The following is a 13,704-nucleotide window of genomic DNA, read 5'->3' on the forward strand; positions in this document are numbered from 1 at the left end:
GCTGCAAAGCTTTCAAGGGACTTGGGGAGGAGAAGCTGAGATAACTGGATTTGTTCCAGAGTAAGAAGAGAAAAAAAGCTGAAGTGGAAGGGGATCGTTGTCTTAAACTTCCTAATGGAAGAGCATAGCAGCAATGGGGCCAGACTCTTCTCAGAAGAGCACAGTGATAGGACATGAGGCAAAAGACAAACTGCAATACAGGAAATAATGATTAGCTCTAAGAAATTTCTTTTATTCTTTTTTTGGCATGAAGCTGCTCAAACACCAGAGCAGGTTCTGAGAGAGGCTGTAAAATCTCCAACCATGGGGATAGTCAAAACTCTACTGGACACAGCCCAGAGCACACTGTTCTGACTGGACCCACTTTGAGCAGGAGGTTGGGATCAGATTTCTGAAAGTCCCTTCCAACATGTGACTGCAGTATTTACTATAGTAGTTTTTATACACTAGATTTCCAAAAGAGTTAAAAGCAACATAGTAATTACTTACAGTTTGCAGTCATTGCAGTATCATAAGATACACCCAACTATTTTGATATCAAGCAATTTTCCCTTAACCACAAGACTTTTTCTAGACTTGAGGACACTAAAGATCCTTGTTTAAATTAAATTTTAAATTTAATTTAAAAAGCACACAAAAATACCATTACTAAAACACAAATTGAGCTTACACACTGAATTGTCCATGGAATGAGACCCTAAATGTCACCTGTACAACTCAGTCAAGAACTACTGGCTGGTCATCTCCACCTGCTTGAAGCTTAAACTTCTTTGCTTTTAAGTTAGATCCACAGTTATGCCGTTTACGTTCTTGTGACTTCTTCACTGCTGAATCTTGGACAGTCTCTGAAATAGTCTGAGCATTTTCACTACTTCCTTTTGAAGTTGAAGACTCAGATGGTTTATTCTGTAAGTTATAAACAATTCTATTAAAATTCTAACATTTGTTTTCTTTCTTAGTGTTCCCATGCAAAGGAGAAGATGATGACTAGTTCAAATCCTGTTGATTGTATTATTATACAAAATAAACTGAACAGATGCCAACCTCTTAAAAAAAAACTCTAATGGAAAGGTATACATATAGCAAGTTGGTACAGATATACTTACCCTGTGAACACTTTTCTTGTTTGTTGTCCCTTGTATTGTGATGTGGTGCGCCTCATTTTTCAGCAGTCCTGCTTTTGGTCCTATCTTCAGGTAGGATATTGTAGCAAATGCCGTGAAGCTGAAGTCTTCCCTGCGTAAATTAAATCAGTTTTACACAGAAGGTTGGAGACAAAGTCAGGATAAAGCATGCAAGTAAAAAACAGGACACATATGTTAACCCTTCTGATTGATGTTCCAAACAGCAGCTTGATTCTGCTTTACCTAGCCAAGTGGATAGTCACTTAATTTAGAGTGAATCTGGTCAATAATTAGCATAGCTTAATTTGTGGACTTCTATAGATACGCACACACACACACTTCCCAATCTTTTGGAATACATGCAGGAAAACAAGGAAAAAATGGAATTAAATGTTTGAGTTGTGCATATTCTTGGAATTCTCTGAAACTATATAAAAAGAAAAAACATATGACACAAAAAACTAGATGACACAAGAAGCACTGCTATTATTTTCACTGTGCTTTCTTAAAATTTCTGAATACCACTCTCCACATTAGCCAGCCTGTCCTGACTTAAACTCTATATGGGCAATCCCATTTGCTTTGCTCACACATGGCATGTAAATAATACTCAATGTAAAACAGCAGACTTCTCTGGAATGAAGCCTCCTGTGGCCTTCTAACTGCATAAGACACCAACTCTTTAAATTTGTGAGAGATGCAGTGTTCCAAGTGCACGTATTTCTATTTTAATATTCTCATGTAGAAATACAGCAGTATTTTTTTTTAATACATTAAACACTTCGGAATACAAGACTACAGAACATATCTATTAATATTGTAGAGAAACAACACGGCAATAAAGAAAAATGACTACTAGTTGTTCAAGAAGAAAGGAGTACTGCCATACATACTTCAGATACTGCTGCAGCAGTAAATGGGCAATGATTCTCTCCATTTCCTCTCGAGGGAGCTTTGGTGGAATAACTTCAGCCACCCTTAATTTTGATACACCTTTCCCAGACCATGCATCAACTAACTTCAGTGGAGTGAGTTTCTCACTCATGTTTTCAGCTTGCTCAAGTATCTTGATTAGATCCCTGCAGTACTCTGTGATATCCATTTTCTCAAGTGCTACAAGTAAAAATGACATAATATTAAATTGTAAGTCATCACATATATTTATTTAGATAGTACCCATACATACATTAGGTGTATGTATATACAAGCACTTTTACATGTATAAATATATCTTTCTGTATATGCATATATTTGCCATATAATGCCAATGCTTTAAGTGTTGTTTTTTGTGTTTTATTTTGTTGTTTGTTTTTTTTTTTTTAAACTATAATTTAACAAATAGAGCTGTAAGTTTTCATCTGTCCAAGTAGGATATATTTGCAGTGAAATTTACATTTATCTTTCTACTTTGTTATTAAAACACCTGCAAGCATGTTTACAGGTTTATATTACAAATTTTTACATTACAAACTGCCAATTATTTCAAAGAAACACTTCCAAAGCATAGTAGTTGTACAGTAGCTACTATATTATTCTGTAGTGTATTCTGTACAGTAGCTACTATATTATTCTGCAGCTGGATTCATTTTCCTCACCCATAATATTTATTATGGAAGGATCAGAGGTCAAAGAAAAACTGAGGAACACACTCAAGGCATTTCTTCTCTCAAAACACTAACGGACAAGAGAGAAAAAACATCACTATACAGATTATCTTAATCATGAATAATTATTACATAGCAATAACACACATATCCAAGCAGAACATAATGATCATGCTTCTACTGCATGATCAAATCATGGCATAGAATTACCCCAAATACCTTCCTCCGATACTAAAAATTAACTACTGAAAAGCCAGTACTACTCCTAGGTTTCCTCAGACCTCACTTGTCTGTCAAAAGACCCTGACGGTAAAGCAGCAGAACAGGACATGTTTCAACTATACTTCACTACATCGCACCTTTAAGTCTTGGGTACAAGCCAGATCCATACTTTTTTCAACCTCTGAGCCAAATATAAATTTAACCTAAGCCTTGATTTTGCCAAACAACTTTACTATATAGATAGAACTTTATAATGCAAAAAAAATTAAACATCTTTGTTTTGACCACTTTACCTCCAAAAAGTATACAAGAAAAAAGAAAGTGTAATTCCCCAGGATGCCTGTGTGCAAAACAACAGAAGAACTTGTGTTCGATGATTGCATTCTACTGAAATCATCCTCTTCTACCATGCAGCCAGGTTTGTTTCAGTTCCTCTCCCAAATTCCACGCATATACAGCCCATATGACTTCCCTCTTATAAACCTAAGTTTCTTCTAAAAGAAGAGCACGTGCCAGACAGACATTGTGCTGTTAGAGCTAGCACACAGAAAAATCCTGAATTAGTGTGTTCAGTGCGCACAAGCCTCACATGCACACTCCTAACAAATTCAGGACTCATGAGCATGCAGCACTGAAATCCTCTGATATTTTACTGCTAAGTCTGAAAGACACCAAGTGTTTGGCATCATGCAAAAAGCCAACCTAGGAGGTATCCTGCTGAACACCCTGTATTTAGCACTAAGTCACTGTAAACTGATGTTCATCACAGAAGTTGCACCTTGGAAACAGGCAGTATCTTAAACATGCTTTACAGAATTTGCTTACAGTTTGTTTAAACTAGATTTTTTTAAGCCAACCTTTTCCATGTTCTCCCTCCTTGTTTGTAAAAACAATTTACTTACAGTTTTCTCTGCAGCAGTTATCACACATTCTGTTGCAGTGTGCAGAATCCCATACTTCATCAAAATGACGGGCTATGAGGACCCGGCGACACCTGAAAGAACAGAATAGCAAGGAGGGGCTATGGAAGATAAATTTACATACTTGTGTTACAAATCATAAAAGTGGCAAAAGTTCCTCTGGTTAAGCTTGTATCTCAAAACAAGCATAAAGAATTGTCCCAGGTAAAGACAAATACTGCAACACAGCATCCCTGTCAGTCATGCTAACAGGAGCAATCAAAATCAATAGCTTTCAGTAATAGTAAATACTGCACTGGGGACAGTTCTGTTAAAGCAGAAAAATAAGTATGATCTGCAATTCCAGTAGAATGAAAAAGATCTTCATAATATAAACTGATTCTTAGAACAAGACCAACAAAGGCTGCATTGAGTGCATGAATCGTCTATAACATAGAAGTGTTTTCCATGATGTATTCAATACAGCTCAGTATAGCAGATAAAGCATTAAATACATCTGGATTCCTCTGTGGTCATTAAACACTGTTACCTTAGAGTAAAAAAACACAATGTTCCAGTAATTGTTCCGAATGGGATTTGAAATCCAAACACCGTTTGTTGACAGATATTTTATGTCAATGTAACATCTTCCATAACATTATCCTGAAGCTAACAAGCAGCACATCAACATACAGTTATGTGTAAGAGTACACATAGTAAGCAGGTAAACTACAAACCCCAAACTCAAGACTCTGTTACAAAGGCAGTGTCTCTACACTGTGCTGTTTGTTTGTTGTTAAATAGCCTGTAAAAACTAACAACAAAATTAGCCTATTTAAAAACTAAGCAATCAAGCCACTATAGTAACTTACTTGCTTGCATTCTGGCAGTAAGACACCATATCGTACAGCTTCTCTTGCCCTACATTTTCCATCACTACCATTGAGCTGATTCTGAATATATCTCCAAAACCATAATACAAAATGCAGTCAGCTTTTTGGTCATCCCTACCTGAAATGCATTAAAACAGACACAAAATGTAGAGTTTAAGCATCTTCTGGTACAATTTCCACTCTCATCTGCATTGGCTTCTGCAGCCCCCATAGAGTATACCACTGTAACAAACTACCAAGCATAATATATCAGCCAACAGAACAGCATGATATAGACTAGAAATAAGATATATTTAGGACAGTCTTCTACAACTACAGAATGAAGCAAACTAAAAATAGTACACAACAAAGATTCTGATTCTTAAAAAACTAAAATATAATATTACTGTGACACAGAATCAATGCAATCACCATTTCCCCACCCTACATCTCTTGGAAAATTCTATCCAAATATGTATTGAAGCCTAATTCATACTAATTCATAAAAGACACTGTGACCTTCAAATATCTCATTATGTATTCATGACAACAAAAGAGAGAATTATTTATGATTTGGCTAAATACTCAATTTAAAACCAACTGCGCCTTCTATGGCTGAACTTAAATCACCTCTTCCTTCCTGATGATGTAATGGGTGCCCTCCTGATGTTTGCAAGACCCCGAGAGCTGAGAAGGCCTGAAGAACTAACACTTTCTAGAAGTTTTATATTAAACAGGAAGGAACTACTTCACTTGGATAGGTAGCTGGGGGAAAAAGGCAAGGTTCATAAGCTAAGTGATACATTCAGGCAGGTGAGTAGCAGTGCTTAATGTCCCTCCACACCTGCAGAAGAATTTCATTTAAATAAAGTTATGTACAAAGGAAGCAGATAAAAGCTTGTTGAAATCACCCTAAGCTGATAAACACTGTGAAATAACTATTTAGCACCTGTAAGACCCCTGCCTCACCTATCTCTATACTTCCTGTTACATTCAGCACTATCTAAAAGTAGCCAGATTCTAGTGTAAGCATATACAAACTCCCACAAACTTTGATGGCTCTTTTATTTCTTCAGCCAACATTGAAGCCAAGTTCTGTAATACAGGCAGAGTTAACATCTCAACCTATTGGCCTTCTTGGTTCTTCCTTCCCTTTTTTTCCTGTGTGAAGGCTTTCCTTCACACATCTGTATTTGAAAAAATAAGTGAGCACAAGCTTAAAAAAATCCAACATCCTTCAACAACAAAAAACACAACAAAGCTACACCAGCTGTTTAGTGCTGCTATACACTGGTCAACCCTTAAAATTCCAACCCTCAGGCTCCTCATCCCACTTATTTTTCTGTGGCCAGTAAAATTCAGAGAGATCATACATCATCTAGAGAAAAATCTGAGCAGATTATGCATCCCAGTTGCTATGCAAATGAAACAATATCTTTTCTGTGACTAATCTAATCAATGTCACGTTAGGGAATTATTCTGGTATGCCACAGATGACACAAAAATCAAGTAACTCAAAAAAAATGCTGAGTAAAGGACTAAATATTCAGTTATTTTTGTTACACTACAGTACAGAGGCCTCAGATCATCAATGTTTTTTGTATTTGCTTTAAAGACTAACTAGAGGCACAGTGGCATTATACACTTTGTAGCCCAAACCACAGACAGGACACTGAACACATATCTAAAATGAAAGAACAATTCTACTGGTTAAATAGATGTCAACTGATGCTTTGCAAATGCTGTTTCCTACAATACCTGCACGTCCACTCTCTTGATAGTAGTTCTCCATTGACTTGCTCATGGAATGATGAATTACAAACCTCACATCAGGTTTATCAATTCCCATGCCAAAAGCAACAGTTGCCACTACAACCTGAAATCAGATTAAGAAACCATCAAGGTACTAAAACACAATTTGTTTAAATGAGACCGAAGTCTGTGAAAAGTATCTACTTAACCTGGATTTGATTTGCTGCCCATCCTTTATGAACTTTGGTCTTATATTTAGCATCCATATTTGCATGGTATGTCCCTGCCTTGATTCCCAGTTTCTGCAAACTCATAGTAACTTGCTCAGAGTCCTTCTGAGAAAAGCAGTACACTATTCCTGCACAAAAGTGAAAGATGCTTTATCGTAATGTCTTCAAAAATATTAAAAAACCATAAAACAATCCCCAATACTTAAGGAGAAAAAATAAAATAAAATTATTAACTTAAATAAAAATCAGTAAATGGTCCTCATGCCTATTCAGTATGTGGTATTGGTAGCCATGAATGGAATTTAAATAATCAATTTGAAAAGACAAAATAGGTAAAAGGTAATATAAAAAGTCCTACTAACAGGCTTCTTGAACTATGCAAAAAGTGGCTTACCTATCTTTTAGGGTTTTCTCCTACTACAGAAACAGAGTTCAGTCTCCAGCTTTGGCTTGTAGACTGAAGAGAAAATATGGATGCCAATCTGCATAATCATGGCAGTATTCTGTCAATATTCAAGGTAGACAATGCTTGTTAGTGCTTATGTAAAGTGGTTCCTTTATTAAAGGGGTCCATCATGTCCTTTTGTAATAAGTTTGTAATAATTTCAGTGCAGTTCTGTACACAGGGAGCTGACCAACACAGACACAGAGTTCTACAGCAGAGACAGGGATTGACTGCTGCTCCAGAAAACTGTGTCCTGTTGCCTTTGTAATATGACCGCCCTCTTGATTTGCAGTACATAATTCTACTGGTTGCATAAAGTCCAGCTTTTACAGTTCTACCTTCATCACAGAAACACAATTCACCCCATCATCCATCCATCCCGGGCACTGAGTAATACATTAATTTTATGATCAAATATGAAAAAGAACTGTTAAAAGGTATTAAGTACACTAATACAGATATTATATGGGAAAGAAGTAAGAACATAGAGAACTTTGAGACTTGTTTTTACTGTCTTAAAATTTGCTATTATTCTTACCTATGTAAACATTGTTCTACTTAAGTCAACATTATATTTAATACTTCAGAAGATACAAGTAAACAGCAAAGAATTAAAAGATTAATTACTCAAGGTAGGGATCTTATTAAGTTTCATCTCGTTTAGCATTGGTTGTTCAATGTAAGGTGAAAGTGGAATTTCTCTATATGTTTTTCCATATGTTTCTGTATGATCATTTGAAGTCATTCCTATAATGCTGAAAATTATAAATAATAACATGCTTTTACACTGTTTACCTGAGAGCCCTTTGTATCTTCCATTAATGACCTTAACAATGTCCTCGATGAAATCTTCATTACTTGAAGGTTTATGCCGAACCTCAAAGGAAAATACATGTGTCAGACAGTTCTTCAAGTTGGTAAACAGTCTGTCAGACAATTCTATCACCCTACTTCTGCCAGTATAATGAATACAACTGCTCTGTTGTTTAACCAAAATTACCATACTTTGATTATAAAGGGAGAGATTACATCTCAAAAGCCCATAGAAAAAAAAGCCCACAAATTTTCCCATAAAGAACAATGAAAGAAGATACAGACAGACAGAAAATACGGTACAACACAATAATTCACACCTTTTTGCAATGATATGACATACTTTCCAATAGGTTGCAGCAGTCTGAGCCTGCTGCCCACCTCTCACCCATACACAGCCTTATCTGTGAAGCCTTGCTCACAGAGAACTGGGCAGCCCACATTCCTATGCAGATGACTGCAAGTCCAAATCAAGTCATTAAACAACACCATCATTAAGTTGCAAACTATATATTATGAAAATGGATAATTGGCAATCTATCCTGAAATTCATCAGCTGTAACTTACAGAAGATAAGAAGACTGTGATGCAGTTCAACAAACAGATAATAAAAACATACCTCATAGTAAAGATTGGGCCGGTTGAAAGACGCCGTAAAAGTAATGCATTTCTGAACATGCAAAATTGTCTGAGCATCCTTTAAAACATGATTTGTAGCAGTTGCAGTTAACCCAATCAAGGGAGCATTGGGAAACTGTCTTTTCAAGATACCAAGGGACTTGTAGTCTAAGCAAGAATACAAAAAGGGGAAAGAAAAATGTCTTATCCCACAGATCCAAAGTTTAAAAAAAAAGATATTCATCTTGATAGTATTAGATGGGATAATAATGCAATAAATATTACTATTACTGCTAGTTACCACAGAGCTAATTTACATCTCAAACTGAAGTAATAAGAAGGTTGTACTTAAAATTACTTTCTCTTCTAATTGAATTTTATAAAAGTCACAATTCAAAAGGCAAAACATTGAAATAGAACTCATTAAAAATTATAAAAATGTAAGTGGCATTGCATTAACCAACATTCAGATTATTTTGCAGGTCTATTTTTAAGAATAGTTGTGTTTGTTATTTTTTTTTTGTTTTTTTTTTTTTTTTGTAAACACAGCTTTGATAAGAATCAAGCAATGTGGAATTTGAAAAAAATACTGAATCAAGACTATACTCAGGAAATATTTTAAAGGCTCAGTGCTGACAATGACTTGTTGCCTCCAAACAGAAATGCAGCCAGAGACACATATCCAAATTCCACATTGCCTGTTTCACTTGCACCAGCTCTTTGCTCAGACACTTTTTTTTTTTTTAAATCAAAACTGCAAAGGTTGACTTCACAGTTATTTTTGCGCCAAATCAAGGTTTTTCTTTTAAACGCAAAGAGACAGTAAGTTAGTTTTCTGACAAGATAAGAAACTATCTGAAGCACCTTTTCTTTCCCTGAAAATCAAGAACATTTATTTCAAACTGCTTTAGAAGCAATTAAAATACATCACATGAATTTCCAAAACATTATCATCACCTCTAATGCAGATATCTTATCAGATCATGATCCTTGGCATTCTAGAATGAAGTTCTTTACCTCACCCACAGCGTTAACAGAGTGGTATAAAAATTACCCATTTTTTTTTCCTGTAGCAGATTAAAGATGACTGTACTGGCTGTATTACAGGAGGCAGCCAAAAACAGTTTTATTAGCAGCTTTTCATGATACTGACAGCAAAATGTACAATGAAATTGCTGCAACTTGCATGAACTTAGCTCCTGGACAAGGATAGAGTCATTTGTTAATTAAAGTCCTTGAGCTAACACAGATTCTTGCAATACCTAAGTATGGAAGTACTTCTTCAACACATGAAGAAAGAACTTGGCTTTATTCCAGGCCTAACTTAGTATTTATTGATGCCTGAATAACACTGCAAACTGGATTACTAATGAGCATACCAGGCCTGAAGTCATGGCCCCACTGACTACAACAGTGGACCTCATCTACAGCAATGCGAGCAAGACACCCTGCTTGATAAGCTTTCTCTAGCTTTGACATGAACATTTTGCTTTTTGCAATCTTCTCCGGGGTCACATAAATGAGCTTCAGTTGTGAATTTCTTTTTAGCATTTCAGTATGAACCCACTTCACATGTTCCTGTTCAAAACAAAAGGAGAAATCAGGGGCGAACAAACTAGTGCAACACACAGAAGTTGCTTACTGCTAAGATTCTTAAGAGGTTATTAACAACTCATACGGGGGTGATTAACAGAGACTGATATCAAACTGTTGCATAGTATTTACTGCTACTGTAAGTCTTTGCAGCAGATCACTACATATAAAACATTCATTTTAATACTTGGAGAATTTGTTGCAGAACTTTGAAAAAGCAAACTACTGAAAGTTTGTCTTCGTTTCAGCATGTTCTATCTGCATTTTCCCAATAAGCTATAATGTACCAAAAAAACCTGTGGTACTATAAGTACCAACTGTAACTTCTATTACCGAATTTTCGAAGTGCTCTGCCTCAAAGCTCACTCTAAGTTTGGCAAGTTGCATCAGGCCACTTACCTACCAAACCCACTCTCGTGTGCAATTTAATGACTACGACCTCCTGGCAATCAGGAAAAAAAAATATTTCACTATAAAAAGCAATTGACTAATACCAGACTGGGAAATACATTGCTTGCTGGTCTCAGGATCAGTTTACCATCCCAAAGTAAGATAAGTAAAAGCCTGCATTCCTCACCATGTCAGTACTAGATAATAATGATCACCTCCCCTAACCTTCTTTCAAACCTAGAAACTGAGTAAAAACATAGAATAAACACCAAAGGTAGTTCACATCCTTTAAAAAGCCCCATGAAATCCATTTATTCCCTGAAATATGTTGGCTTAAATGTGTTCTTGTTATTACAACAGGAAAACAAGAAATTTCCATGAGCCAGCAGTGTGCCCTGGTGGCCAAGAAGGCCAGTGGGATCCTAGCGTGCATTAAAAGGAGCGTGGCCAGCAGATCAAGGGAGGTGATCCTCCCCCTCTACTCTGCCCTGGTCAGGCCTCACCTAGAGTACTGTGTCCAGTTATGGGCTCCCTGGCACAAAAAAGACAGGGATCTCCTGGAAAGAGTCCAGCGGAGAGACACAAAGATGATACGGGGCCTGGAGCATCTTCCCTATAAGGAAAGACTGAGAGACCTGGGTCTGTTCAGCCTTGAGAAGAAGAGACTGAGGGGGGATCTTATTAATGTTTACAAATATCTTAAGTGTGGGAGACAGAGGAATTTGGCCAACCTCTTTTCAGTGATCTGTGGGGACAGGACAAGGGGCAATGGTCAAAAAAATGGATCACAGGAAGTTCTACACCAACATGCAAAAGAACTTCTTCACGGTGAGGGTGACGAAGCACTGGAACAGAGTGCCCAGGGAGGCTGTGGAGTCTCCTTCTCTGGAGATACTCGATGTCTGTCTGAACACCTACCTGGGCAACCTCCTCTAGGGAACCTGCTTTGGCAGGGGGGTTGGACCTCATGATCTCTTGAGGTCCCTTCCAACCCCTACATTTCTGTGATTCTGTAATGCAATAACTCAATCACGTTATCCATATCACAGCATGTATCTCTCAAGATACTGTTGACAGAATAGCATTAGATGCTAAAACTGTGCCATTCATTCAGCATTCATAAGTAACACAAACAGAGGCAAGACACCAGCATATATTTCATAAAAAGGCATCAAAATTGGGCGGTTAAACATACCTTACTGCTTGAAGCATTTAATAAAGTTGCAGAAATGCCAAGCTGTTCAAGAACCATGAGTTGATCTTCCATAAGTGATATCAAAGGACATATCACGAGTGTGAAACCTGTAACAATAAATTATTTGTGGCATCTGAAGCCTTGTTTGAATGGTGTAATCTCTAATACATTTAAAAATGAGCAAACAAAAAAAAACTATTGCATCAATCCTGTTCTGTAAGAACTGCCCAACAGGCACTTAAACTTCATGCTTAGTAGCAGATTCCTCTCCTAGACATATAAGGGAGCGATAGGTCACATAGGGATAAATTTGATCAACTGTCTTTGACATGAACATTTTCTTAGAATCTAGACCACAAACAACTGTGCTGCAACAGAGTATAAGAACTAATATACAAAACAAAGCAAGTTAGATTCACAGCTGTGTCATGAGGTAACACATAACTAAGCAATGCTAGGTATTGGTAGGTTAGATTTTTTCAAGCAATTGGATGGGTTATTAAAAAAAAAAAAGTTTGAAAACTACAATGAATACTTGTTTTTACAAATGAATACACAGAGTGTCTCCCAAATAATCTGGATCTAAAGCTGCTACTACTCCTTAAAATAAATAAATAAAAAAGAACAAAACAAGTATTTCCAGTAAATCTCCCCCTCAAATCTTCACTCTTTCCCCCAACCCCATATATTGTGATATCAGACTCCAATGTAACATGCATTCTTCATATAACTACAGAAGAGAGTAACTATATCAAATTGTTCATATATTGTTTCCTCCCTTTACATACCATCAGAACAGACAGCCGGTAACTGATAACAAAGGCTCTTTCCACCACCTGTAGGCATAACGAGAAATACATCCTTTCCTGACATTACAGCATTTACTGTTTCAAGTTGCAAGGTCCTGAACTTCTGGAGTTTAAACTTGCTCTGCAATGCAGTTTTTATCTTCTCATACCATGGAAAATCTGTTAAGAAAAAAAAAACAAACATGCATTTTATAACTACTTTCTTAAAACACAAGGAATAGTAATTTACATATACAATAACGAGATCTGAAAGTGATGTAATTTCACATACATGAACGTGTTCAACGATTCAATAAGGGCACACATTAGCTTCCTAATTTACAGAGATCACAGCCAAGTTCCAAAGTTCTCTGAAAACAAGAAAAGCTTCCCAATGATTTCAGCAAGCTTTATACCGACACCAAATTTAGCTGTACTTCTTATTCTATATGTAAATATGCAGCATCTGATTAAAAAGGTGTTAGGTTTTGAAGCTTAGAAGGAGAGAACGAGGCACAAAGACAAGCAAAACATATCAATCTCTTCAATAGCAGTGATTTGCAATTATGAAGTATCAATATGTGCATAATGTTTTACCAAACTTGGACAAATATAGGTTAGACTACAAAATCAATTTCATTAAAAAACAAACAAAACAAAAAGCTACATATAATAGATACAGGCAGGAACTAACAATGCACTTCCGAATTACATGTGAAGTAGAAGAGGAGGAAAATAATAAGAAGATCTAAATTGAATTTGCCATGAATTACAGTCGAGACCCACCAGCTATCTAGGACTTCAGTTAACATTTAATTTTAAAGATGGCACTTCCAAAAGAAGAGCAGCCCTCACACCACCGTGGGACACTTGTAAGTAGGGCCAACTCTACCGAAATAATGCATGCTATACGATTTTCAGCAGTCAGCATCCATCTAATTTGCATCACTAGGTAAAATGGTGGGGCTAAATAACCCACAGAAGAAACCACCCATTCAAGCAAAAAAAAAAAAACAACAACAACAACAACAACAAAAAACAACAACAACAACAAAAAAAAACACAGAGAGACAGTGCAAAGTATCTTCAGGAGTGCAAGACTTATTAACAAATCCAGAAAATATCCAGACTAATTATTCCCTGATTATTTTTGATCTAA

General features: G+C 36.4%; 1 protein-coding gene across 7 annotated transcripts in view; it reads right to left on the reverse strand.

Annotated features, from left to right (window-relative positions):
* The window catches only part of RECQL (RecQ like helicase), a 20,620-nt gene that overhangs the window by 2,282 nt on the left and 4,634 nt on the right, over window positions 1-13,704 (reverse strand). For 4 of the 7 annotated variants that reach the window (XM_068654871.1, XM_068654833.1, XM_068654882.1 and 1 more), the window contains exons 4-15: window positions 12,546-12,725; window positions 11,758-11,864; window positions 9,959-10,157; window positions 8,581-8,747; window positions 7,944-8,025; window positions 6,683-6,831; window positions 6,480-6,597; window positions 4,722-4,860; window positions 3,853-3,944; window positions 2,018-2,237; window positions 1,107-1,236; window positions 212-906 (exon numbers count right to left, since the gene is read on the reverse strand). In XM_068654871.1, coding sequence (XP_068510972.1) covers window positions 718-906; window positions 1,107-1,236; window positions 2,018-2,237; window positions 3,853-3,944; window positions 4,722-4,860; window positions 6,480-6,597; window positions 6,683-6,831; window positions 7,944-8,025; window positions 8,581-8,747; window positions 9,959-10,157; window positions 11,758-11,864; window positions 12,546-12,725 — 1,772 coding nt within the window. In that variant the 3' untranslated portion in view covers window positions 212-717. Of the gene's footprint in view, window positions 1-211; window positions 907-1,106; window positions 1,237-2,017; window positions 2,238-3,852; window positions 3,945-4,721; window positions 4,861-6,479; window positions 6,598-6,682; window positions 6,832-7,943; window positions 8,026-8,580; window positions 8,748-9,958; window positions 10,158-11,757; window positions 11,865-12,545; window positions 12,726-13,704 lie in introns of those variants that run through there. The other 3 variants (XR_011088692.1, XM_068654849.1, XM_068654843.1) reach the window with 1 other exon arrangement.

The sequence above is a fragment of the Anas acuta genome, chromosome 1, assembly GCF_963932015.1.
Source record: "Anas acuta chromosome 1, bAnaAcu1.1, whole genome shotgun sequence".
Classification (NCBI taxonomy): Eukaryota; Metazoa; Chordata; class Aves; order Anseriformes; family Anatidae; genus Anas; species Anas acuta.